The sequence below is a fragment of the Protopterus annectens genome, chromosome 6.part0, assembly GCF_019279795.1.
Source record: "Protopterus annectens isolate FY-2018-M chromosome 6.part0, PAN1.0, whole genome shotgun sequence".
NCBI lineage: Eukaryota > Metazoa > Chordata > Ceratodontiformes > Protopteridae > Protopterus > Protopterus annectens.
In genome coordinates this window covers 1,844,402,397-1,844,429,173 of record NC_056737.1, presented here as the reverse complement: position 1 = coordinate 1,844,429,173, position 26,777 = coordinate 1,844,402,397, and the positions used below count along the sequence as shown (strand labels likewise).

At 41.4% G+C, this 26,777-nt stretch overlaps 1 protein-coding gene across 3 annotated transcripts in view; it reads left to right on the top strand.

Annotated features, from left to right (window-relative positions):
• STAT4 (signal transducer and activator of transcription 4) overlaps positions 1-26,777 on the top strand; it is a 3,571,511-nt gene that overhangs the window by 2,586,446 nt on the left and 958,288 nt on the right. For all 3 annotated transcript variants that reach the window (XM_044075198.1, XM_044075197.1, XM_044075196.1), the window contains one exon: positions 1,369-1,452. In XM_044075198.1, the coding sequence (XP_043931133.1) occupies positions 1,369-1,452 (84 nt within the window). The remainder of the gene's footprint in view (positions 1-1,368; positions 1,453-26,777) is intronic.

Here is a 26,777-nt window from a genome sequence, read left to right as displayed (position 1 = left end):
TGTATTGCAATATACCAGCTTACCATTTTTTTAATGTAACATAGGTAATTTATTCCTTGAGGGCAACATGCACTGAATTTGTAGATGAAGCACTGAAATATGTAGTTGTTTTCTAGCAACAACATATTCATTAGTTCCAGATATCTTTAATGTGGAATTATTCAGATGACTTTTACTTCTGCAGAGATTGTGTATATTGGCTGATATTGGTGGATTGTAATGACACAAGTTTGAGTGGCCTTTTATGGTTGAAATGTTCTGAATTGAGCAGTTTGTCATTATCCGTTTGTATGTTTTTCTCATTGCTTACTAGAAAAATGTTCAAAACTGTAAATTTAAAACACTCTAACAAGTAGTACTGTATTATACAAGGGATATAATTCAGTTGTATATTATAATTAATACAGTCAGGAAGGTGAATCAAAGCACTTTTGCATGGCCCAAAAAATGTGTGCAAGGGGGCAACTGTCCAGATGCATTTTCTTTAAATTTGGGTTTCAATGCTATTTCAGTGAATGTGAGTTTCAAAGGTAGAGAAACTTTAATGCTAAGTCTGTTTTCATTGTAAGACTATTGCTATGTTTAGCAAATGTCTGTTTTTGTTTGTGCTATAAAATTTGAAATAAAAGTTGTAAATTAAATTAAATCCAAATATCTGTAGTCATTGTAGAAATAAAGCATAAAACAGTATGCAGAATGAGAGTTTTGAACAGTGTTTATGGCAACTGGGGAGAAATAGCCAAGTAATGAGACACTGGAACGTCTGCATGGTGGAAGGGTTGCATGGGGGGGCTCTGTGTTTGCCCCCCCCCTGCAAAAAATCCTGTGGGGTCCCCTGGCACTAACCGAATTAAATAATTTTTTCTTTCCTCAAGTGGCCGTTGTGTATTTCTCTCTGTGTTGTTATACTGTTTTGCTGCGGACTTTGGTCTTTTTTCAGAGAGATACTTTATTTTCCGACAGCTGCTTTGTTAAATTTATACTTCTGTTTATGCTGCTGTGTATTGTCCAGCTGTATGTAGGTTTGGAAAAGTCTTTAATCTCTGTATCTGATCAAAGTTTAATGTTTAAATATTCTTGATGTACTTTACTTACATGGTGGTGCAAAATCCACCCATATGTATTATAATGTTCCTCACATATTTGTAATCTGATACTGTTCTTCTATGTCAGGCTGTACATTGAGTATAGCAAAGAGAGAACATTGCTGTAGTGGGCTTATAATGGCCACACATTTTAATAAAACAAAGGCTTCTCTGTGGTCAGTTGTAACAAAAAATATGTATTTTTTTATTTATTGTTGATTAGGAGACTAAGTGGCAAACCACTGATAATTAGTTTTCAGTTTATTTCTCTCTTTTCTATCAGGGGCCTCTCAATGTTACAGAAGAGCTTCACTCTATAACATTTGAATCACAGTTCTGTCTTCAAGGTTTGACCATACAAGTTGAGGTAAGTCATTAAATGTTGTACTGCACACACACTTTTTTTATTTGATAAAAAGTAATTTGTCTTCCATGAACAAAGCAAAGTAGAGCACTTTGGCTTCTATCCTGCCTAACCATAGTGTAGACAAAGTCATTCCAGTACTTTGCATAAAATCTGTACTTACCATAGACATACTTGTTGCATTCCCTAGAAAGCACGAGAGGGAGGTGTGACACTCCTAGATTGTCACTTGCAGAGTCCATACTATATCATATTTAGTAAGTAGACACAGCATTTTATACCTGCCTTTTTGTCCTATTTCATTTTGCTTCCTCCTCCTCTACATTCTGGAAACTGGAAACATGTGTTGATGCATGCTTCTAGAGGGGCATTTGCAATAAAGAGCTACAGTTGCTCTTCCTTCAAACCAGCCTGTTGTCTCCTACTTCCACAGGGCTTCCATGTGGTGACAGCATAACCCAGGGTATAAAGTACTAGTTCCACTGCACTGGAATGTTGTTATTGGTTCCCATAGTCTCCTGTACTGCAGCCTTTAGTAACAGCTAACTCCCCATACCAAGCACTCTGTTGAATGAACAATTGTGTTATTTGTTTTACTGTACCAACTTGTATTATATTTGCTGTGTACTGCAGCAGGTTACCACTTCTTACTTAATCTCACTTAATATTAAATGTTAAGCATATTTTAAAGGCACATATATTATTCGTATAGACTGTTTATTTATTTGTATTCAAAACAAGGTGCGTAGAAATGGCTTGTGGGGCATTATTAAAGAAAGCTGACAAATGGATGAAAAACATTGATTCTTATGTTGTGGTTATGTCAGTTAAGGTTAAAGATACAACAGCCTGGATATTTATTTGCTGTATTGCGGTGAAAAATATGTCTTTTTTGGAGTGCTATAGAAGAACATCCATGATGTGCTAAAGGGAGTCTTGCTAGTGAGCAGAGCCAGTTCAGTCAGATGTTTGTCTACATTTGTAATTGGTTATGTATATAGTGGATTGTTGGAATGAGTGATTAGTGCAAGTTATAGTGATGTTTGTTTTCTTTACATAGTTGATTACATATGCAGACTCAGACTTTGAGTAAAAGAATTTGCTAATTGGAAATATTCACATTGAGGGTCTGTATCTAAATACAGAAGCATTCTCTGTTGGAGTTTGTTTAAAACTGGTGTTTTTTATTTTCTTCACTTTTTGTGCAACCCTAGAGTTTATATATGTAAGGTAAGTGTGAGTCAAGGGAAAAATTTCTTACAAGGGGTCCTGATTCTGTTTGCTGAGCTTGCAGTATTGCTGTCACTGCGGCATGTGATCAGGCTAGGGTAATGGCATTTTGTGGAGGTGTCCCTTTTGGGGAGTGTGTTGTATTTGTTGTTAATTGCATATGATGTTTTACAGTTTCATGTATGTAGACTTTTTGATTTTTTTTTTTATGTGATGTTTTCTTCCATTAACTATAACTCCTAGACTGATCATTAATGCCTATGTAGATCCCAGGAGTGATTTTATGCATTAAAGTAGAGCAGCAGGGCTTATTTTACCTAACTCATTTACTTTGTTTCATTCAGTAGTTAAAGGATACATTGGAAATTGCTGTTGCTTTTTATATGCACTTCTTTTGATTTGATTATTGTAATTTATTTCACAGTCCATGCTTCCAATGGGTAACAGCTGCCAACATGAAAAAGTAATCTGTGGATCTTAGTATTCACAAGCTTCTAATTTATTATCAGCACTGTTTTAAACTTTTTAAAAGATACTGCATGAGTCAAAGAATCTGAAGCAGAAGTAGAAGCTGTCAGCAGTAAAGAATATACTGATTCATTGATCATAGGTCTTAGCAGGGCAGCATGATAGTACAGATGGTCATGTATCACAGCTGGAAAATCAGAGAGCCTGGTCTTTCAGGATGAAAGTAAGGTGGATATCCTAAATAATCAGAGCCATTATAGGTCTTTAAGACAGACTGGGATTTCTGAAGGGAAAGAGAACAAGGAGCTTATTAATTATACTAGACATGATCTGATGCAGCTCCTTCAGCTGCTCTTCCTACCAGTAATTTAGCGAGCCCAGCAGATCACACTGAAGTTTCGCACTGGTAACTTGTCTTTCCAATTTATATTTAAGTTTCTGGACTACAGTATCAGAGAGTCTGCCTTTAGGAAAGCAAGGAAGATGGGAACTTCACTATGAATCACTGTCTAATGGGGTGGGGGTATTCATGCTATTTCTAAAATGAAATGCTCCAACTTCTGCCATCAAGCATTATAATAAGTTGGGTATTACCTCACAGCTTAAATTCCTGCCCTCTTTTATTTTCAGATTGATGACGAAACCCTGAGTGTGGATGCCGTTTGAACGCAGATGCTTATATAAATAATCTGGTAGTGGTTACTTATAACATGCATCAGGAACTAAGACATAAGTGTAACTGAGAATTGTGCTACTTGTGTTTTCTCCATAGTAACACCCATTGCACCTTATTTATTTACTTCAGGCTACCTGTGAGTTGCATCTGCATGTTATAAGTAACCATAACCTTCTTGCAGTATTTCGTATTCATCTAAGCAACTTACAGTTGACTTGTGCAGTGCTTCATGAGAGAGGAAGTTAATGAGATGGGGATGGTCTTACAGGGAGGCTGTGTTGGTATATTACAGGCTTCGTTTTGGATATAGCACTAGGAATAACCATCTGCTCATTTCATTACAGTGGTCACTTTGTGGAGTAGATATTCTTATTCTGATTTTGCCATCTTGATAAACAGGACAAAACAGCAAAGCAAGAAACTAAGCCAGACTTCTCACAACTACTGACTGAAATGTTCCTTCTGAATCTAGAGCATATATCTTTCTCCCATGGGCTCTGTTTAGAGCTTTTGTGTATCTGTACCATTATTTCCTTGGCCAGAAATAGTCTTTTGAGATGAGTCTTCTTTGGAGCTTTAGGGAAAATCTATTTCTGTATCAACAAGTGTATGAGATTATTTTACATCCAGCTTTCACTTAACAGAGCTATGCCAGGTAACCAAAGCTGTGCAACTGGACACTGGCCAGTCAATAACGTATTGACTCAGGGCTGATGGGCTTTATGGTAGGCACACATAGGACAATAGGGGACACATAGACCTCCTGCTTTTCTTCCTTTGATGGTGTAAATCTGTGGAATTTGGGAAAACCATCTGAAACAGGTTAACCAACAAGATGACATGACACTCGTGAAGACAAAAAAACAAAAGCTTTAATAAATATTGTTAGTTAAGCGCTTTTGTCCTGTAGGTAAAAGGACTTATTCAAAACTAACATTCAGTTAAAAACACCAGTCTGATGTCAGTTTTCATTCATCCTCAACTTATGGGACTAATATCTGACATTCGGATCCGACTCGGCCACTATTTCAGCTTGTGAAAGTCTACAAACTCTCAAGCTCCTCCCCACCATGATGTTTTGGTCCCAATTCCTCTCAGATCTTGTTTGTTTTCAAAGTCAGATAATTTTTTAGAAAATCTCTTTTTCCTATTAGCATTTCCCTTTTCTGCATTTTTTTGTACTGTTATGTTGATCTATTTTCACTCTCCTCCTTCTAGGCACCTTTTTTGGTGGTCTGCTGCTTGTTTTCTCTTCCTATCCTCTATTAAAAAAAACAAAAAACTCTGTACTCTAAACTAGCTAATCTAAAAACTTTCTCCCTTTGTAGTTAATTTCCCTTGTCTTGCGAGTGTGTGTACATGTGTGTGTTAGTCCATTAGTGACAGTCGATTTACATCTCTCAATTCTAGTAACTGTCAAGTTTTTTTTTTGTGTCTGTAGAAAATGTCGGAGAAAGGGTTTAAAAAGTACACTAAATGCGGACACAAGATGCCTTTTTCTGATGGGTGTTCCTTATGTGTGTACTTCTTAGGTCCAGAACACCTGAACAAGCAGTGTGATATCTGTGAAGCCTTCAGTCCTAGGGTTCTCACAGAAAGGAAAAAACGTTGATTCTAAAGGGGATGTTGCCCTCTACTTTCTCACAATCCATCTTGGGAGTTCAACCATCTACTTCATCCAAACCAAGAGACCATACAAAGAGATCCAGATCTGCTGAGGCTCCATTCTCCTCAGAACCGAAGAGAAAAGTGCCTAGAGGTTAGATCTGACTTAACAGATGTCTCATAAGTCTTCAGAGCCGATGAAAATGGTATCCCCAGATCCCAAGACTAAGACGTTTTTCAGATCCAAAGGCTTCAGATCTGAAGCCTCTTTTTCAGACAGTCTGCTTGCCGTCACTGAATCCAGTACCATCTAGAGTACCCTCTCCCTTCCTGGACTGTCATCTATTGTGTCTTCCCACTCTTCCAAAAGTTTGACTGAGGCAGATGTGGCTAGGATGGTGAGGGAACTGGTCACAGAACAACTTCAGAGGGGTACCGTTTTAGTTCCTACCCCATCAGATCAGGGACTTCCACCAGAGTCCACTCCTCCTCCTCTGACTCGATGTACAGGATCAGAGTTATTGGATCTGAGTGCGCGGGCCCATCTGTGTCAGATCTGAAGAAGATGGTTTCTTTGGACCCGACAGTAACTCTGAGTTTGCCAGCTCCAACAGAGTTATTGGATCTGAGTGCACAGGCCCATCTGTGTCAGATCTGAAGAAGATGGTTTCTTTGGATCCGACAATAACTCTGAGTTTGCCAGCTCCAACTTTTTCAGATCCAGACGGCAATCGATGCCGAGGCTTCCCTGTCACATCCGAGGGTGTTCAGTTGACTCTGAAGTTCTTGGAGTCTTCTCTCCATCTCAGAGCTTTGGCGTTTAATAGTTTGGCTCCAGCATCCTCCTCAGGCAGACAGCCTGCAGGGAGGGGGGGTACTGGGTGACCAGGGACTCCCTTGCTCTGCTCTATTGGTCTCATCCTCCCCAGGGAGGTCAGCCTTTGAGACAGTGAAGAGGGTCTTTTCTGCATCTTCAAATCAGGTGGGTCCTTCCCCCTCGGCTCTACCCTCAACCACGCAGCTGACTTTGTCACATGATCCTCACCACTCCACGCCACTGGGACAGCCAGTCCAAAGTTTGCAGTCTGCCCAGTGTGGGATTCCTACCTCTTTCTATACTTTCCAGGATCAACCCATCTGAGGAAGTTTCTAGGAAGAAACAGTGTAAGAGAAAATACCAGGACTCACCCCAACAGTCTCTCACCACGGATACCGACTTTGATGAGTGAGAAGGGTCTCCCAAATCACTACCCAATGACATCTCCTTTGGAGACATCCTTGAACTCATGAAACAGAAAGGTGGCTGGTCTGTCCAGAACCCTTCTCCTGAAGAGTCAGTATACTTGGAAGCTTTCAGGACTGGCCCATCTACCTCCTGGTAGCCCCCGCCTGCCAACGAGTTGGTAGATCTAATTTGTTGAAAGGTTTGGAGGGAACCTGATTCGACCAAACCCATCCATCACCAAGAGACCAGATAAAATTATGGCATCTCCAGTAGAAAGGCAGTATTGGAGTAAGAGCGTACCAGTTGATGCTATGGTTGTGGTGATGGCCACCAAAAAGGAACTCACCAAAGAGAGTACATCTGTCCATCCTCCCAACACAGAATGTAGGGCCATGGACAGGATTAGGAAGCAGGTATACGCTTCAGTGACTTTTGCCATATGATAGCTGAATTATCTAGCCCACTTTATGAGATTACAAAGCGATCTACTCATGAACTTTCTAACTGGTTAGCAAGGACCACAGCTGATGGAGCCAAACATCTGTGGCTTCCTAGTTTACTATTGTACTATTGATGGTGAACTCCTCCATGTGGCTCATCTCCAATGCTATGGAAAGTGCCTCACGGGTGGCGGCTTCAGGCATATCCATTAGGAGGCATGCCTAGGTGCACTTGTGTGATTTTGCAGAGTCTTTTAAGTCTTCTTCCATCAACACTCCATTTGACGGATCTTTGCTTTTTGGACCCACTGTTAAAGAAACATTCTCCAGGTGTGAAAAAGACAGAAAGGCCTTGTCTGCCTTTGGGGTATGTTTTTTGATCTCCCAATGAACCTGTTCAAGGAATCATTGGGGAAGTCGCAAAATGTGGTTCAAGAAATCTCAACATCCATTCCAAGACACATGTGGAGCTAGTTCTTCCAGAGGCAGTGGGGAAAATGATAATGGTAGAAGACACCCTTGTGGCAGAGGAGGCCTGCAGAATACAGGGTCCCGAGATACCTTCTTTGACAGGCCGTATCATGCTCCTGAAAGAAGGCTCAATTTTCTTCCTCTGGAGGCAGTCAGGAGTCATCTTTCCCTACACCAAATGGCCTGGCTAAATATAACAAATGTCACTTGGGTGCAGAGAATTATTACCAGAAGATATATAATACCCTTTTTCCTGTCGCTCCTATCGATTACAAAGCTCCCCGATGTTCCATTCAATCAGAGGGAGCTGGCAATTCAGCAAATTCAACAGTTGCTCGAATCATCCAAGAGGTCCCACCAGATCAAATAGGATCCGAAACTTACTCAAGGTTCTTTTTAGTTCCAAAGAAGACATGGGGACGGGAGACTGATTTTGGATCTCAGTGAGCTAAACAAGTTGATTACACACACCAAGTTCCAGATGGTCATGGTACAGTCCATTCTACCCTTTCTGGGAAAGGATGTGCTGTATGGACCTCCAGGACGCATACTATCATATAAAGATGAACAGACGGTCCAGAAGGTTCTTATGCTTCTGAGTGGGAGCAAGTCACTATCAATTCAGGACACTACCCTTTGGTCTCACCACAGCCCCCAGGATGTTTACCAAATGCATGGCAGTGGTAGCAGCACATCTAAGGTTGCAGGGAATCCTGGTGTTTCTGTATTTAGATGACTGGCTCATCACTGCCCCAACCAAGCATCAGTTGGTACAAGCAAGAGACCAGGTACTGAGAACTTGTTTAAATCTTGGAATCACCATAAATCACAACAAATCAAACTTGCAGCCCACCCAGAAACTGGAATTCATAAATGCAATCTTTAACACACAAATCCATCATTGCGTCACTTCCATTGTTGTGAATACAGACTATCAGAAACCCAAGTCAGCAGGAGTATCTTCAGTACAAAGACTTCAGCCAGAATAGATTTACAGGCTCTAGTTTTGATGTCAGCAGCCATGATCCTAGTGCCCCTGGAGAGGTATCACATGAGAATATTACAATGGATGCTCCAGACACATTAGTCCATTTTCAGTCACCCTGTGTCCGTGAAGATAAGGGTGACTCAGATATGCAAGAGGTACCTCTCATGATGGATGCAGTCTTCCCAGCTCCAATAAGGTTGACCATTCATACTTCCTCAGCCTAAGGCCATAGTGAGCATGGACGCTTGCCAGATTGGGTGGGGGGGCATTACCTGGAGAAGACGGTCCAAGGCGCTTGGACCCCCGAAGAGGCCAATCTGCATATCGACATTCTAGAGATGAGAGCGGTGCTTCTGGTGTTGCAAGCATTCTAAGATTATCTCCCTCTCGTGACAATTGCAGTTCAAATGGACAATATGTCAGTAGTTTGATATAGCAACAAACAAGGAGGAATCAAATCTCACCCCCTGTGTCGAGAACCCCTCAGAGTGTGGCAGTGATAGCCTCCAGTCATTTTCTGATGGCAATGCACATTCTGGGGAAGTCCAGTGTGATAGCAGACAAACTCAGCAGGTCCATCCTATTTCATCACGAGTGGTCTCTCAACCACAAGGTGGTGGAAATGATCTTCCATCAATGGGGGTTAGCCTTGCTGTGACCTTTTTGCATCTCCCCTAAACAAGTGCAGCAGCTTCTTTGCCCTAGTCCCCCCCAACAGGGGAGTCTCCGAGGGATGCTGTTCTCCACAGTTGGCCCCCAGTCTGTTATACTCCTAGCCCCCCAACTCCCTTGATTCCCAAGTTTCTACAGAAAGCAGCCAGATTGAAGAGCAGAGTCATCCTCACTGCACCTTACTGGCCTCGACAAGTATGGTTTCCCTTTCTATGGCCTCATCTTCTGTCCTTACCTTGGATTCTGGATCTGAATCCAGATCTTCTGCCCCATCCAATGGCACTGGTTCATCTAGACATTCCAAGGCTTAGACTGACCTCACGGTTTCTTCAGTTCTGCCGATGGCCAGGCAACCTATGCTTTCTTCCCCGGTCCGTTCCATTTTATTATAAGCTGTCCACCAGAAAATTGTACAAAAGCAAATGGAAACATTTTGTCTTTTGGGTGGACAAAATCACATAAATCCCTTTCCAGCTCCTATTCACTCAGGCCTTGATTTTCTAGCTGAGATGTTTAATGATAAAAGTTTATCTACGGTTAAGGTGCAGGTAGCAGCGATTTCAAATTTTCTTGTAGGATTCAGGAATTCTACTTTGACTTCCTCTAAAGTTTACACAGTATTATTAAAGGGTACTGTGTTGCTCAGACCCCCTTTTAAAAACACTATCCCCCCATGGAATTTAAGTCTAGCACTGTAGGCCCTGACTTCTTTTGAACCTGCAGCTAAATGCTAAATTGTCTTGGAAGACAGCCTTTGTGCTTGCGATAACTTTGGGTAGAAGAATATCGGAACTTCAAATATTATCATCAAAACCTTCTTTCTTAGTCTTTCATAAGGATAGGGTTACCTTATGTACCAATGCTTCCTTTCTACCGAAGGTGGTGTCAGAATCAAATATTAACCAGACCATTAACCTCCCTGTATTCTTTCCAAATTTCAGTAACAAAGGAGAATACTTATTACATTTACTGGATGTACCCAGACAGTTTACGTTTTTACTTACACCATACAAAACATTTGAGGAAAGCAGACCAACTTTTTGTTTCATTTGTACATCATAGATTGGGGGAAGCTGTCACTAAAGTTTCTTTAGCTAGATGGATTACTGAATGTATTTCCTTTGTCAACAAAAAGTTGAATGTTCCCCTTCAAAGACATGTAAAGGCTCATTCTACTAGATCCATGGCGGCTACTTCTGTTTTCCTATCTAGAGCTTCCATGGATGATATTTGTGCAGCTGCGACTTGATGAAACCCACATACCTTTATCAGTCACTATAAATTGGATCTGGTGTCAAGGGGAAGAGCAGCCTTTGGTTCGGACGTTCTCAGGAACATCCTTCCTTAGGGACCACTCAGGGCTCAGGTAGTTGGGGACTCTGTCCCATACTTTGAGGATGAATGAAAACTGAGAGCATCAGATAACGAATTTATGTTCTTACCATAACATTCCATCTGTGTTGTCCATTTTCATTCATCCTCAGCTCCACACCCTCTTACCCCTCGCCTATAGGAAGAAACAAGTACATGATAACACATTAGACACCTTATGTTCCGTAGATGTTGAACTCCGATGGTGATGCTTTGTAAAGTTTCCTATTTCTTCTGCTTTTTCTGTATCAAGTTATATATATTATCTGAGAGAATGAAGACCAGAGCATCTTGGGTAGGGGAGAGCGTGAGGGTTTGTAGGCTTCCACAAGCCAAAATAGCGGCCGAGGGTTGGATCTGAATCCCATACTTTGAGGATGAATGAAAATTCACAACACAGATGGAACGTTATGGTAAGAACATCATTTCTTTTGTTTAAATGATTTACAATTAGAAGTGACCTCATTACTGTACATTACTGTATCTACTCCATTTTACAATTCTTAAAGTGCAAAACACTATTATAGAGAACAGTACAATTTGAATAGCATATAAATATTAATATACTTATATATATATATATATATATATATATGTGTGTGTGTGCGTGTGTATATTTATATATATATATATATATATATATATATATATATATATATGTATATATATATAAAATTCATATTCAAACGGAATGCTACAAACATGTAAACATCATCCACTAATTTTATAAATAATAGTGTTTAAGTTTAAAAATACTTGAAATTGAAACATAATCATTCATTCCGGGTTCATTCCCTGCATTTATGGCAAGTTTCCACATTAATTAATTTACTTCAAGTTCATCTTTCCAGGGGCCACCTGTAGGGTTAATTTTAATCATGCCTAGTATAAAAAAAACTTAAATTCATGGTCTGGATAGGAAGCGATATGTCTAAAAACTGCATTTTTTTCCTTCACATTTTTTAATATTATAAATGTGCTTATAAATCCTTTCTGTGAGCATAGTCAGTTTTCCCTATAGAAAATGCCATACAACTTTGACATAGAGCTATATATACCACTCTCTTTGTAAGACAATTAAAATGCTTCTAAACCTTCCACATACCTTGAGTAGGTATATTAACAGATGATCCTTCCTGTATATATCTGCATTCGCCACATTGACCGCATTTATAAGTTCCAAATTTAGTTCTGTTACTATTAACCGAAGGTCCAGAATAAAAGCCTGATTCCAGTGGGTTTTTAAAGCTTCTATCTTTTTTTAAACACCACTTTTGGCGATTCTTCTAAAATCATGAATTGGGCCCCCCCACCAGAAACAGATTCCAATTATTTTTCAAAATGTCACAAATAGCCTTAGCATCTTGGTTATAAGTCGAAGCCATTACCCTTTTATGTTCATCAGTTCTCGCCATATTGGTTTGACTATACTCTCCTTACCTAAAATAGGTTCATAGAATCCCATATTTCTTTTATAAATTATTTCATTACTTAACTCATACATAAGGTTGGGAGTATAACCCCTCATAAAAACATATCTTATAGTTTACCTATGTCTATCACATTTTAAATGTAAGATTGCCTATGTCATACTTGATAATTTAATAAAGATGTTTACTGAAAGCAAATAAACTATTATCAGAGCTCACCTTGACCAAGCATTCGATCTGACTCTTTACAAGTGCTCTTTTTTGAAAAGATGGATGACATCTGGAATAATGCAACCGTGAATTTGAATGGGTAGGCTTCTTATAAATTTTGGACATAAACACTTGTCTTAACCAATCCTTAGTAAGCTGTATATCCAAAAAGCATAAAATATCCTTTGACCAATTCCAGGTAAAATTTAAAAATGCTGTAATTTAATTAATATATGTTATAAATTATAGTAGTATTTCATAACTATCATTCCAAAAAATACAAATATTATCTAAAAGTGAGTATAAAGACCCTAAACATTTTGAAAAGAATTAAAAATATATTTCTCTTCCAAAAATGCCATAACTGTGTTGGCAAATGCAGGGGCACAAGCATCGCCCATAGCTACATTAGTACATTGGTGGTAGTAGGATCCCTCAAAATACACATAATTGTTCTGTAACAGCAATTCCATAAGGGAAGTTAAAACCACCACTTTATTTGCCCCAATGTCAGTGTAATCCACTAAATAATCATGAAACCAGTCAAGGCCTAAAATATGTAAAATAACTGAATATAGATCTTTAACATCAATGGTAACAAATGAGGTATTTGCCATAAACAAATGGCTCTCAATCCTACGTAAAAAAAATCCCAGGAATTATATAACAAATAACTAGATTTTATAAAAACATTATTTATTTTATATTTGTTGACCAGGTATGTCGGACTGAGCTGAGGAGCCCTTTTTCAGTGGAGGCCCGGGGAGAAAAGCTCCAAATATTATACAATTATCATATAACAAAAGCAATTAAAACAGCAGAAAATACATAATTCTTACAATACAAAATCTAGATTTTAGTAATATGTTCTATGAGAATAAGAAGTATTAACTTAAGTTACATAATGCAATACAGATCATATTCAAAGTTGGAGTTAGGCAGGACATCTACTATTGAAAGTTACTCAAAGACGTTAGCAGATTAGGTTAAAAAAGACAGTTGAGGGAATAGTTAAGAAAAGGATAGAGTGAACTTCTGAGAGAAAAAGTAGAGAGCAGGATAGTGATTGTAATTTGGATGGGGGAATATTCAGGGAGGGTGAGTACAGTGGCAAGTCCAGTGACATTTATAATACTCTTTAGTGGCTGTCTTAAACTGTTTAGGATGTGTGAGGGTCCTGATATCTAGTGGGAGTTTATACCAAGCAATAGAAGGATGATAGCTATATATGTTGCACCTAGACTTGGTCTTGGGATTATAGGTATGTAGTAGCTCTTGGGTAGAACTCCAGAGAGATCTAGTAGGAGAATAGTGTTAGATGAGGGAGGATAGAGCCAGACAGTAGGAAAGCTGGAATAGGATAGAGTGGATGATCTGGAGCTGAGAGAGGAGAAGCAGGTGGGGTAGTTTGAGCCAGTTTAGGTGTTTTAGAGAGAGACAGTGATGGGATTTGTAAATTTGCTGAGCAGCAAATTGAGCTACCTTGTTGTAAGTAGACTCTAGTTTGGTCAGTACCGAGGAGTTGAGATTTGTGAGAATTTGGGGGCTATACATTAGACTGGGTAGAAGGTAAGCATGAGAGAGAGTAATCTTGGCTTCAGCAGTTAGAAACTTCTTGTTTCTGTACAGGAGCCCTAATTTCTGGTGGGTTTTTCTGATACAGTTATTTACATGTTGGCCAAATTTAAGTTGATCATTGATGGTGACGCCGAGGAGTTTTGTGCTGGATTCCACTTCAATGGGAGTGTTATTAAGAGACGATATGGAGAAGGTGGATTTAATATAGTTAAGATTTTTGGGGAGAAAGAGTAACAGTTTAGTTTTTTTAGGGTTGAGGGTGAGCTGGTTATTGGAGAGCCAGGTTTCAACTTATTTAAAGAATGGCTGAGTAGCTGAGAAGAGTTCAGAGGGACAGTTGGCAGTGGTGATGACTTTAGGGTCATATTCATAGTGAACTAGAGAAAACTGAGGGCAAGAGGTGTAGAGTAGATTAGTCAAGATATTAAAAAGTAGTGTCCCAAGAATAGATCCTTGGGGAGAGAAGGGGGTAGTGCAGAATGCCATCTCACTGATTGCAGCCTACCAATGAGGTAGCTAGAGAACCATGCAACCGTTTCAGAAGACAAGTTAAGGTTAGACAGTTTTTCCAGCAGAAGAGAGTGAGAGGCAGTGTTGAAAGCCTTTGAAAGGTCTACGAACAGGCAAGAGATAAGTTTGTGGTCATCTCTGGCTAGAGAAATTGTGTTAAGGAAGGATAATAGGGATGTGGTAGTGCTATGTTTAGTCTGAAGCCATGTTGAGTGAGTGTGAGCAGATTTTCCTGTATTAGATATTGCATGACTTGTTTGTGTGTACATTTTTTTCCAGAACTGTAGAGAGAGTGGGAAGAGGATAGTGATGACATCTGAAATTGATGATATCTGAGGAGTTACCAACTTTGTGAACAGGTAAAGTGTAGAATTGTTTCCAGGTAGAAGGGACTTCAGAATCAGAGATGGAGCGATTGATTAGGATAGATACAGGGAGAGCAAGAGAGTCAGCTACTAGCAGAAGGAAATATGAGGGGATATTATCAGCTGATACTGGGCATGGTTTTAACCTTGTGGGAGTAGAGATTTGATATAGCTGGTAGGTACAGTTTTGAGGGAAGAAGTATGTGCAGAGTTAGTAGTTGGAGCAGGTTCAGAGGAGTTTGTTGGGTTAGTATTAAAAACATATTATAGTTTATAACCTATATATTTTGCTAAAGGGTGTATTTTTGAATTTTCTGCATCAACAATAGGGTGCAGTGGTGGCTATTCCAAATTTTTATGAATTCTGGGGACACCAAAAATTGCAAGTACAATAGAAAACTAATTTTTAATGAGATGATTGTAGTTGGTTATCTCGTCCTGCAATAATATATCATAAAGCATTTTATCTATCTTAGAACATGCAGTATGAATTTCATTAATCGAGACTTTCTTGTATATGTCCCTCATGAGTAGTATTTCCATTTTACTAGTATAATCAATGAAATTCAATAACACCAGACTACCCTTTTTGTCAGGTTTCATCAATCTAATATTTTTATTGCATCTAACCTGTTGTAGAAATAGCCTTTCATCTGAACTAAGATTAACAAAAGGTTTGTTACATTTTTTTAACCAGGTATTAAACATATTTTATGTTCACGTATTTTTTCAAAAAGTTGGACTGTAGGATTCAGTGGGGGGGATGAAGGTATTAATCTAAGATAAGCTTTTGTTTTTTGTCGTCACGAAGGGCATGTTGTCTTCTTGGTTTGTTAATTTGTGGTAGTGGCATTAATCTGAAACAGGTTGACAGAGCCACTGGTTTCGTTCGCGAAATGTCTAGTATGTTAATTAACTCATACAGTACTGCCTTATTGGTAGTCCAGATGTGTAAAACTGCAGAAAGTGACAGTTTTGAAAAGTGGAGTTACATTTATTTTTACATTGTGTTATTTTTAATGGCTTGTATGCTGCTTGAAAGGAAGAATTTACATACAGTAGTAAATAAGGGATTCACAAACAGAAATGCATGTTGGTTAGATTTACATTAATCAGTTTTAGAAATATGCCATTAATAACACGGGATTGCAAATTTTTTTTGTTTTAATTGTAGTTTAAGATCCACTGCATTAATTTTATTCAACTAAATTGTCATTTTATGGTGAGTAAATTGTGAGTGAGTAAGTGATCTATGCAACATTACAGAGATTGGCAGTTTCTTGTTTCTTCTAAAATAGGAAACTGTTTCTTACAGCAGTCAAATGTAACTTTTCACATCCATGCAAACAATCTATGCAAATAACCTATAACTACGTTTTATAAGTAACCATCACTGACATTGTGACCCTGAGATCAGTTACACTAAATTCTTCTGGTCAGTCTGGTGGAGATACCATGCCCACAGAGAAATCAGTCTTAGCCTTACTGTGTACAGCTGCTAAGGTCAAGCTGACCAAGGGCAAGAATTATCTGTAGACAACCTCCAAACCATCACCAGTGAAATCGGTGGTTCTGTCAACCTGTTTCATGTGGCTTTCCCAACTTTCAACAGATGTACACCATCAAAGGAAGAATAGGAGGGGTGTATGTGTCCCCTATTGGCCAATGTGTCTTTGTCATAAAGCCCAGCAGCCCTGAGTCAATAAGCTACTGACTGGCTGGTGTCTGATTGACCAGCTTGGGTTACTTGGGATAGCTCTGTTGACTGAAAGCTCGATGTAAAACCAAACAGCCTCCCAAACAGGAACTGATGATTGTGGCACTCAGTATAGGATACAGCTTAGAAATATATAACATGTTGGTAAGGAGGAGACTGAACATCCTCTGTATACAGGAGACAAGATAGAAGAACAATACAGCAAAGCCATTTGGCCTGGGATTCGGAGTCTGCTACTTGGGGGAGGGCAGACTAGAAATGATGTGGGAATTGTGATGAGGGAGAGGCTTCAGAAGTCAATGAAGGATGTCATCAAAATTAGTGACAGACACATGGCACTCAGACTGCAGTCATAATCTCAGTTTATGCCCCACATCAGAGTTGTGATAAGGAAGAGAGTGCATTTAAGGCAGCAGTTGCAGCACCTACAAGATATAAAGCAGGACAGTATGAGTTGATTCTGATAATAGGGGACCTGAATGCACATATCAGGACAGACAAGACAGAATATGAGGGCTACCTGTGTCCACATGGGTGGGGCAGCAGGAATAAAAAGGAGAGACTGTTCTTGACCACTGTATTTCAAGTGGCTTGATGCTTGCCAATGGTTCAGTAAGAAAGACAGTCACAAGATCACATACAAGACTAGACAACATGCAACTCGGGTAGGCTTCCTCCTAGTAAGGAAAGGGCATTGAGGTAAAGTCAGCGATTGCAAGGCCACCCTCATGAAACAGTCAGCCCACAGCATAAACCACTAGCTGCCACATTCATCTGTAAGCAGTGGCCAGAGAAGCCTCTAACGTTAACAGATAGTAGGCTGAAGACCTGGAAGTTGATTGGGAGAAAGCACAAGAGTTCAAGGAAATACTTAGGGCTCTAGCAGCTCAGGAAGAAGGACAGAGTTGAAGAAGAATGGTATTGCCTCAAAACAACATGTATGTTGCAATAGTGAAGAACAAGACATCAGAGTTACTCTACCAGCTATTGGAGAGTTACTTAGTAGATGACACAGAGAAACTCTATCAGGTTAAAAGGCAAAGACAGAATGATAAAGAAGACAGTCATCAGGCACCCTCATTAGGGATGCCAGCAGCAACTTGCTCACCAATCCACATGATATCAAAGGCAAATGGAAAAAGTACTTCCGCCAGCTTCTGGATGAAGAAAACCACACAGAAGCTGTACTGTTCCAGATACAACCCATGATAAAAGAGAAAGTGGAGCCCGACCTGCTAGAAGTAAGGAAAAAAAATAAGGAAAATGAAGTCAGGGAAAGCCACAATCTCTTATTGGTCACAGCAGATATGATCAAGATGTTGGGTAAATTAGGAGAGAAGTATCTCCTGAGGGTACTTGTGGCAGTATGGAGAGAAAGACTTATACCGATTGACTGGAAAATAAGCATACTAGTGCCAGTGTACAGGAACAAAGGGGACATTCAAAACTATGGGCAGTGAAGAGGTATCGAACTCCTGTCACATAGCATGAAAGTTCTAGGGTGGATGACTGATAAACAAATACACAAAGTAGCAGAAAATAAGATGGGAAATGAGCAATCTGGATTCATGTCTGGAGGCAGCACAACCAGCTCAATGTTTGCAGTGAGACAGACAGTTGAGAAGAAGCTAGAGATGAGATAAGCGTGCAACTGTGCATTCCTAGACTTGGAGAAAGCATATGACATGGTCCCAAGAAAGCTAATATGGGCAATGCTGTAATAGTTTGAAGTCCCAAAAACATTGGTAGAATTAGTGCAGACTATGTACAGGAACCTAATAACATTGTATTATACATCATCTTTGTCATGTGTACCCATTTCATTTTGTTTCTTACCTATGTGTTTATGTCTGTAATAAGTTATTTGTTTGTTACTTGTGTGCTCATCTGAGCTGGGGTTGTGCTGAATTGGTCAGTACAAAGTAATGTAAAGGTTAGGTCTGTTATTTTTAGGAACATACTAGTGCTAGCAGATCTCATTTTGACACTAGTTATCATTCTCCTTCATTGTTAAATTTGCTTCACTTCCAAGAATTTTTCCAGATTAAAAAAAAGTTCTGTTTTGAAAGATATGGAAAGAATGCGTATGGATTGTCAAAATAGAGTATCAGGGAAAGATTATAAATAGAGATATAATGATGGTTGTTTTATAACAATGCAAGTTATTACTTTTGGATGACATGAGGTAGTTTGCTCCACAATGAAGCAATCAGTGTGATGTGAGAGTGTTCAATCTCGCCGTTTGTTCTTACACATGGGTGTCGGAGCCGATCCTCGGCTCCGAGTCGGCTGCTTAGCAAAGCTTTGCATCCAGAAGAAGCTCGAGACCAACCTACCTCCCACAATTCCCTCTGCCTTTACCTCAGATCTAGTTTACCGCTGCAACCGATCGCATCGTTTCTACACAGCTCAGACCAACTGGGAAGATAAGATAATTTTTTTCTTGAACTTTTTCTTCAAAAGTTTTAGGATTCTTGACTCTTATATTTAGTGTGTGTGTGTGTGTGGTCTGGTCATCCTTTTTCTATTATATATAGTATATATATATATATATATATATATATATATATATATATATATAGTTTAAGTTTACCTTAGGGCCTACCCCACTACTGCTAAACTTGGATTTTGATACCTGCAATTTTATTGCTAGTTACTTGATAACCTAATTTGACAGTGTTTTGTAATAAGTGTACTTACTTTTTCTTACAGAATGTCTGAGAAAGCTAAGTCAGGATTTAAGAGGTGTCAGTGTGGGCAGAAGATGTCTGCCACCGACAACCATAGCTCCTGTGTCTACTGTCTTGGCCCTCTCCACTTACAGGAAGACTGTTCTATCTGTCATTCCTTTAGTGGAAGGGTCATGACAGAGAGGCGCAGGAAGCTTATGGACAGAGGTCTTTTGAAGCCTGCCTTCCAGGAGGCTCTTGACAAGTCAGACCAGGCTTCTAGATCCTCGAAGGAGTCGAAGACATCGGAGCCCAGGTCATCGGCTCCGAGTTCTTCGTTTAAGGTTCGTTCACCGGTTCCACAGACTTCGGGGCCGAGTGTCGAACTTCTGTCTGTCACCGAGCCTCGAGTCTTGGAACCGGTGGCGGAGCTTCCACCTCTTGCTCTGTTGAGGTCAGCACCGTCCTCGATTCCTTCGACTCGGTCTTCCAGGCCCCTCTCCGACACCGACATAGATCGTGTGGTGCAGAAGTTAATGGAGAACACGGCCCTGTCCAAACTCATTGCAGTCTCCTCTCAATTGGTGTCGAGACTCGAAGGCCTTCCTTTATCTCCATCTGATCCTCCTCTGAGGCCTACTCAGCCTTCGGAGCCGGGAGACGTTGATCTGATGATAGTGGAGCCCTTGGTGCCGGAACCGTCCCATTCTCGGTCGGCACCGTTGACCTCGACTCCGTCAGAACCATTACCGGACTCGTGGAGCCGACGATCTATCCTTGGTTCCGGGACCGAGAGTCGAACCGATATTTCGGTGCCGACTCTCCCCCTCTGTGCCTCGGCACGGATCACTTCGGCTCCGTCCTCGGGGTCGATGCCCTTGGTTTCCGCGTCGGAGATACCTCCGCGTTCTTCGGAACCGGGGGATTCCTCGGCTCGGGGTCCAGGGGCCTTCGACCTTATGAGGAAGGTATTGTCTTCTCAGAGAACCACTTCAGCAGAAGCAACTTCTCCCTCCCATAAAGGTCCGTTGTCTTCTTCTGCACCCATGACTACACAAAAGCGTCGAGCACCAGTGTCTCAGCCACTCCCAGAGGGAGCCCCTTCTTCCTCGGAGGCTTCATCGGATGCCCCCCCGATGACGTCCCGAGGAAAAGATTGTGCAAGAGGAGGCACTTAGATTCTCCACAAGAATCCTTGACATCGGATACTGACTTGGATGAGTCAGAGGGGTCCCCAAAATCACCTACAGAGGATGTCTCTTTTTCTGACATCTTGGAGATCCTGAAACAGAGAGGTGATTGGCAGGCCCTACCCCCTTCTGAGGATGAGTCGGTTCTGCTGAAGGCATTTTGTGCTCGCCCTTCTTCCTCCTGGGTCACTCCGCCCTTCGACGAGTTAATGGAATTGATTGCTCGAAGGGCGTGGGAGACACCTGACACAGTGGAACCAGTTCCCAGGAAGCCTAACAAATATATAACTACCCCTCAGGATAAGTCATATCTCACTAAGGGAGTTCCAGTGGACGCTATGGTGATGGCAGCTGCCACGAAAAAGGAGATGTCCGAATCTTCCTCGTCTGTTTATCCTCTTAACAGAGGCTCTAGGACCATGGACAGATATGGGAAGTGCATTTTCAGCTCAGCGACTTTTTCCATGCGATCGCTGAACTACTTGACACACTTCACAAGATTACAGAGGGATCTAGTCAAGGAGTTGGGAGATACCCTCCAGGGTAGTACAGATGCTGCTGTCTCGGATAAGGTTACAGCACAGCTCAATACCCTTACATCTATTGTGAACTCGTCCATGAGGCTCATCTCGTATGCGGCTGAAGGGTCGAGTAGGGCTGCAGCTTCAGCGATTGCTCTTCGTAGACAATCCTAGATGTGCCTGTGCTCCTTTGCGGAAGCCTTCAAGTCTTCCTTTACTAACGCCCCCTTTGATGGCGCCACTCTTTTTGGCCCCAAAGTAAAAGATATCCTGACCTGGTGTGAGCAAGAGGGAAAGACTCTGTCTGCTGTCGGAGTCCGTTTTTCCACCCCATCCAGACCGTACCCCAAAGGGTAACGAGGTGGAAAGATGTGGTTTCGTAAACCCCAGAGTTCTTTCCCAGGCACACAGGGTGATGCCCCCTCCAGAGGCAGAGGGGGGGCAGAGGTGGAAGACGCCGCCCTGGCTGCAGAGGGGGTCCGCAAAACCAAGGCGACAGGGATACCATCCCAGGGAAGCCTTTCCAGCACTCCTGAGAGGAGGCCCGACTGTCCTGCTCTGGAGGCAGTCGGGGGACGCTTGGCTTTATACCCTCAGGCCTGGCAAAAACTTACATCAGACAAATGGGTAAAAAGCATTATTACCAGAGGTTACAAAATTCCTTTTCTATTCCCCCCGTTACCACAAAAAAGATTCCCAGATGTTCCACCCCATCTGCGAGAACCTGCAGCTATAGAAATCTCAAAGCCACTAAGAAAAAGAGTCATCCAACCAGTCCCGGCGGACCAAACAGGATCCGGAACTTACTCAAGGTTCTTTTTAGTTCCAAAGAAGACAGGGGACTGGAGGCCAATTCTGGACCTAAGCAATCTCAATACGTATGTCAAGAAAGAAAAGTTCCAGATGGTCACGCTTCAATCGATCCTTCTGTCTTACAGAAGGACGACTGGATGTACTCAATAGATCTCAGGGACGCCTACTACCACATCAAAATGGCCAGAGCGTCCAGAGATCACCTGCGCTTCCGGCTGGGAGCCAGCCACTTTCAGTTTCGGGCCCTGCCCTTTGGTCTAACCTCAGCCCCCAGGGTTTTCACCAAATGCATGGCAGTGGTAGCGTCTCACTTGAGACGCCTAGGATTCCGGGTGTTTCCATATCTGGACGACTGGCTCCTTTCTGCCACCACCGAGCATCAACTGATACAGACCAGGGACTACACTCTCAGCCTTTGTGTTCGGCTAGGGATTTCAATAAATTTCGAGAAATCTGCGTTACAGCCCTCGCAGCATATTTCATTTATAGGGGCAGAGCTAGATACCCGTTCTTTGCTCCTAAAACTCCCCTCCGCCAGAATAGCCTCCCTACAAGAACACGTATCTCTCCTTCTATTGTCCAAAAAGTCCCCAGCCAAACTAGTCTTGAAAGTCTTGGGACTCATGTCAGCTTCCCTCATTGCAGTTCCCATGGGGAGGCTACACATGAGAGTTCTCCAATGGCTGCTGTTCGCACAGTGGTCGTTCCAACAGTTACCACTGACACACGAGATTCACATTACAAACACCTGCAAAGCACACCTGTCTTGGTGGTTACAGAATCACAATTTCATCAGCGGCCGACCGTTTGTGTTACCCACACCAACAGCCACAGTGACCATGGACGCTTCCCTGATAGGGTGGGGGGGCATTTTTCAGGGACAGACAGTCCAAGGCGAATGGACCAGTTTAGAGTACAACCTGCACATCAATGTTCTAGAGATGAGGGCAGTGTTTCTAGCATTGCTACACTTCTCCCCCCTTCTACCTCTAGGGACCATTGCAGTTCAGACGGACAACATGTCCGTAGTCTGGTACATAAACAAACAAGGAGGAACCAAATCTTACCAGTTGTGCAGAGAGGCCATGAGAATTTGGCAATGGGCAGAATCCACGGGTCACTTTCTGATAGCAACGCACATCCCGGGGTTATCCAACGTCATAGCGGACAGGTTGAGCAGAGCCATCCTGTTACCTCACGAGTGGTCCCTCAACCAGATAGTGGCGGAAAGGATCTTCCGCAAGTGGGGCCAGCCTTGCTGCGATCTGTTTGCATCTCCAATGAACACCAAATGCAGAAGCTACTTTGCCCTTCTTCCCCCTCCAGGGGATGTCCCCAGGGACGCTCTGATTCACGATTGGCCCCCGGGTCTCCTGTACGCTTTCCTCCCTATACCTCTGATACCGAGATTTCTTCAGAAAGCCAAGGACCAGGAAAGGACTATAATTCTCATTGCCCCGTTCTGGCCTCGACAGATTTGGTTCCCCTTTCTTCAAGCTCACCAAATGCGGGAGTCCTGGATTCTGGACCCGGTGCCAGATCTACTGACTCATTCGTCAGGAGCTCCCCACCCGTCACTCCTGTCCCTCAAGTTAGCAGCTTGGCTGCTCCGCTTCCCTACTTAGCCAGGTCTGATCTTCTCTCTCCGGCGGTTCAGGACATTCTGGTAGCCTCTCATAAGGCTTCCACTACTAAAATTTATACCAGTAAGTGGAAACATTTCGTTTACTGGGCGACTAAACAAAATTTAGATCCCTTAGTAGCCCCTCTAAACAAGATTTTGGAGTTCCTGTCCATACTGTTTCATCAAGGAGCCTCTACTGCTACTCTAAAAGTTCAATTGGCTGCGATTTTGAACTTCCATGTAGGAGAGAACGGAGCGCCCATTATGGCTCATAGGCTTTGTAAAGCCTTCTTGAAAGGGTCCTTTCATCTTAGACCAGCAGTTAGGTTTCCTACAGCTCCTTGGAATCTAAATCTGCTCTTATCCCAACTAATGTTACCACCTTTTGAACCAGCTTCTTCCTGTTCCTTAAAGTTCTTGTCCTAGAAAACTCTTTTCCTAGTAGCTATCACTTCAGCCAGACGAGTATCAGAACTTCAGGCTCTTTCCATTAAGCAGCCATATTTAATTTTTCACCCGGACAGGGTATCATTACGCACCAACCCTTCGTTCCTCCCTAAGGTTTGTTCAATTAACGACATTAATCAGTCCATTGAGCTTCCCACATTTTTCAAAAACCACTCCAATAAGCTGTAATATATGTTGCATAAGTTGGATGTTCATAGACAACTCAGATTCTACCTAGATAGAACTAAAGACCATAGAAAAGCAGACCAACTCTTTGTAGCCTTTGCGGACAACAAAAAGGGCATGGCAGTGACGAAGCGTACTCTTTCCAAATGGCTGACGGATTGTATTACCTTCGTTTATTCTGCTTCTAATCAGAGTTTGCCCACCAAACCAAAGGGACAATCTACAAGGTCAGTTTCTACATCTTTGGCTCATGCGGCTCGTCTGCCTTTGGACACTATTTGTGCGGCAGCCACTTGGTCTAAACCACATACGTTCATCACTCATTATAAAGTGGACAAGACTTCCAGGGACAGAGCATCTTTTAGTTCCACTGTGCTCAGGAATGTTCTTCCGTGAGTCACTTGGGGTAACGGAGCTAGGGACGCTACCCATGTGTAAGAACAAACGGCGAGATTGAACACTCTCACATAAAGAAGTTATGTCCTTACCATAACGTTCCATGTGGAGTGTTCATCTCGCCTTTGTTCTTACATTCCCACCCTCCCACCCTCAGGTCTGGAAGAACGTTCGGTTTAGAAGTCTGGCCTGTTTGTCTCCCACTAGTGGTCTCTCTGTTGTTCTACTGGCTTGAGCTAGTTACGTTCCTTGTGTATACGTAGGTTTTCTTTATAGGGGATTACTTTGTTATTGCTGGATCTGGTGTTGTTTCTTGCAAACTAGATCTGAGGTAAAGGCAGAGGGAATTGTGGGAGGTAGGTTGGTCTCGAGCTTCTTCTGGATGCAAAGCTTTGCTAAGCGGCCGACTCGGAGCCGAGGATCGGCTCCGACACCCATGTGTAAGAACAAAGGCGAGATGAACACTCCACATGGAACGTTATGGTAAGGACATAACTTCTTTTTAATGCTGAAAGGACTGCAAATGCTGGGGATCTTTACTTACTTCTGAAATATATTACTAGAGCTGAAGAGATGGTATAGATGATTAAAACAGCTGGTATATACTTATGAGTAACTACAGTAACAGAGAATCTAACTAGTGTTAGAATGTCGTACAGGTGGCAAACACATAGCTAGTTTTCTAGTTTGCAATTACTACCCCCCCCCAACAAAAAATAAATAAATAAAACTTGTAGAATCACTTATTGTACCTAGTATTTGTGAGTTTGTGAAAAACGATCCAAACAGGATCAGTGGCAATGAACATAAGATGCTTTCCATTGTATAATGTAATATTGAAAACATAATATATGATATTTTTTCCTCTTCTTGTCAGAAACACTGTAGTGGCAGCACAATTCAGAGTTTTAAAATTAGCACACAAGAATATATTGAAGACATAACATAGGTAGTAAAACTGTAAATAATGCAATTACAAAATATTTTGAAAAGGTTCATAAGAGAGATGTAATGTCATGTACATACATGATTGTGGTGTTTTTTTTTTCCAAAAGATGAAATCGCCTGCAAAATAAATATTATTTGGAATGGGTCCATTCCAAAATGTGTAAGTTTAGTCTGTGTGACAACACCTTATGACAACAAGAGTGATGCAAATATAGTTATTCCCTACCCCTTTTTGTATAGCCATGTTGCATTCACAAGCTCATTCTTAGTCCATTACACTATATTAATATCTTACAGTGCTGTGAGTTGTGTAATATGTTTATGTACATTTCTGTATTTATAATGAAGTTTAAACTTTCTGAATTTTGTATTTCAACATCAATAATGTATGCATTTGTATAAATGCCATTTAATGTTTTTCTTACTCACTGTCATCCCATGGCTGTATTTTGTACTTGCAATATTTGTTTTCAAATGCCTTAATGTCAGTATTTTCCTTGTATGCATAAATGCATTTCTTATTGTTTCTTACTTTCATTGTCTTTGAGATCCAGATTATGGCTGAAAAGGGTACCTGAACTAGTTCAATTACCTGTGTGATGATGTGAGATATTGCAAGCTATGCCAGGAGAAGTAGGGTAGTGGATGTGTAACATATACCAGCACAGCTAGGTGGAATTTTGTAAAAAATTATATGTCTTTTGTATATCAAACTGATTTTTACAGATGCCTGTGTTGAAAATGCGTTTGTAAAGTTGCTTGTGTTAAAAATGTACCAACAGTGGGCCCTGACTGCATTGTAACTGAATTATGTGTGTGTGTGTGTGTGTGTGTGTGTGTGTGTGTGTGTGTGTGTGTGTGTGTGTTAACAGAGGATACTAGAAGAGAATAGGTTAAGCGCAGCTCTAGCTAATTTTGAGAAATAGTAGTAACTACAGGGGGATTAAATTGATCAGTCACAGCATGAAGTTATGGGAAAGAGTAGTGGAAGCTAGGTTAAGAAGGGAGGTGATGATTAGTGATCAGCAGTATGGTTTCATGCCAGGAAAGAGCACTACATATGTGATGTTTGCTCTGAGAGAGTTGATGGAAAAGTTCAGAGAAGGTCAGAAGGAGTTGCATTGTGTCTTTGTGGACTTAGAGAAAGCATATGACAGGGTGCCTAGAGAGGAGTTGTGGTATTATATGAGGAAGTCGGGAGTATCAGAGAAGTATGTAAGAGTGGTACAGGATATGTATGAGGGTAGTGTGACAGCAGTGAGGTCTGCGGTGGGAGTGACGGATGCGTTTAAGATGGAGGTGGGATTACATCAAAGATCAGCTCTGAGCCCTTTCTTATTTGCAATGGTGATGGACAGGTTGACAGACGAGATCAGACAGGAGTCCCCGTGGACTATGATGTTTGCAGATGACATTGTGATCTGTATTGAGAGTAGGGAACAGGTGGAGGAGACCCTGCAGAGGTGGAGATATGCTCTAGAGAGAAGAGGAATGAAGGTCAGCAGGACCAAGACAGAATATATGTGTGTGAATGAGAGGGACGATAGAGGAATGGTGAGGATGCAGGGAGTAGAGGTG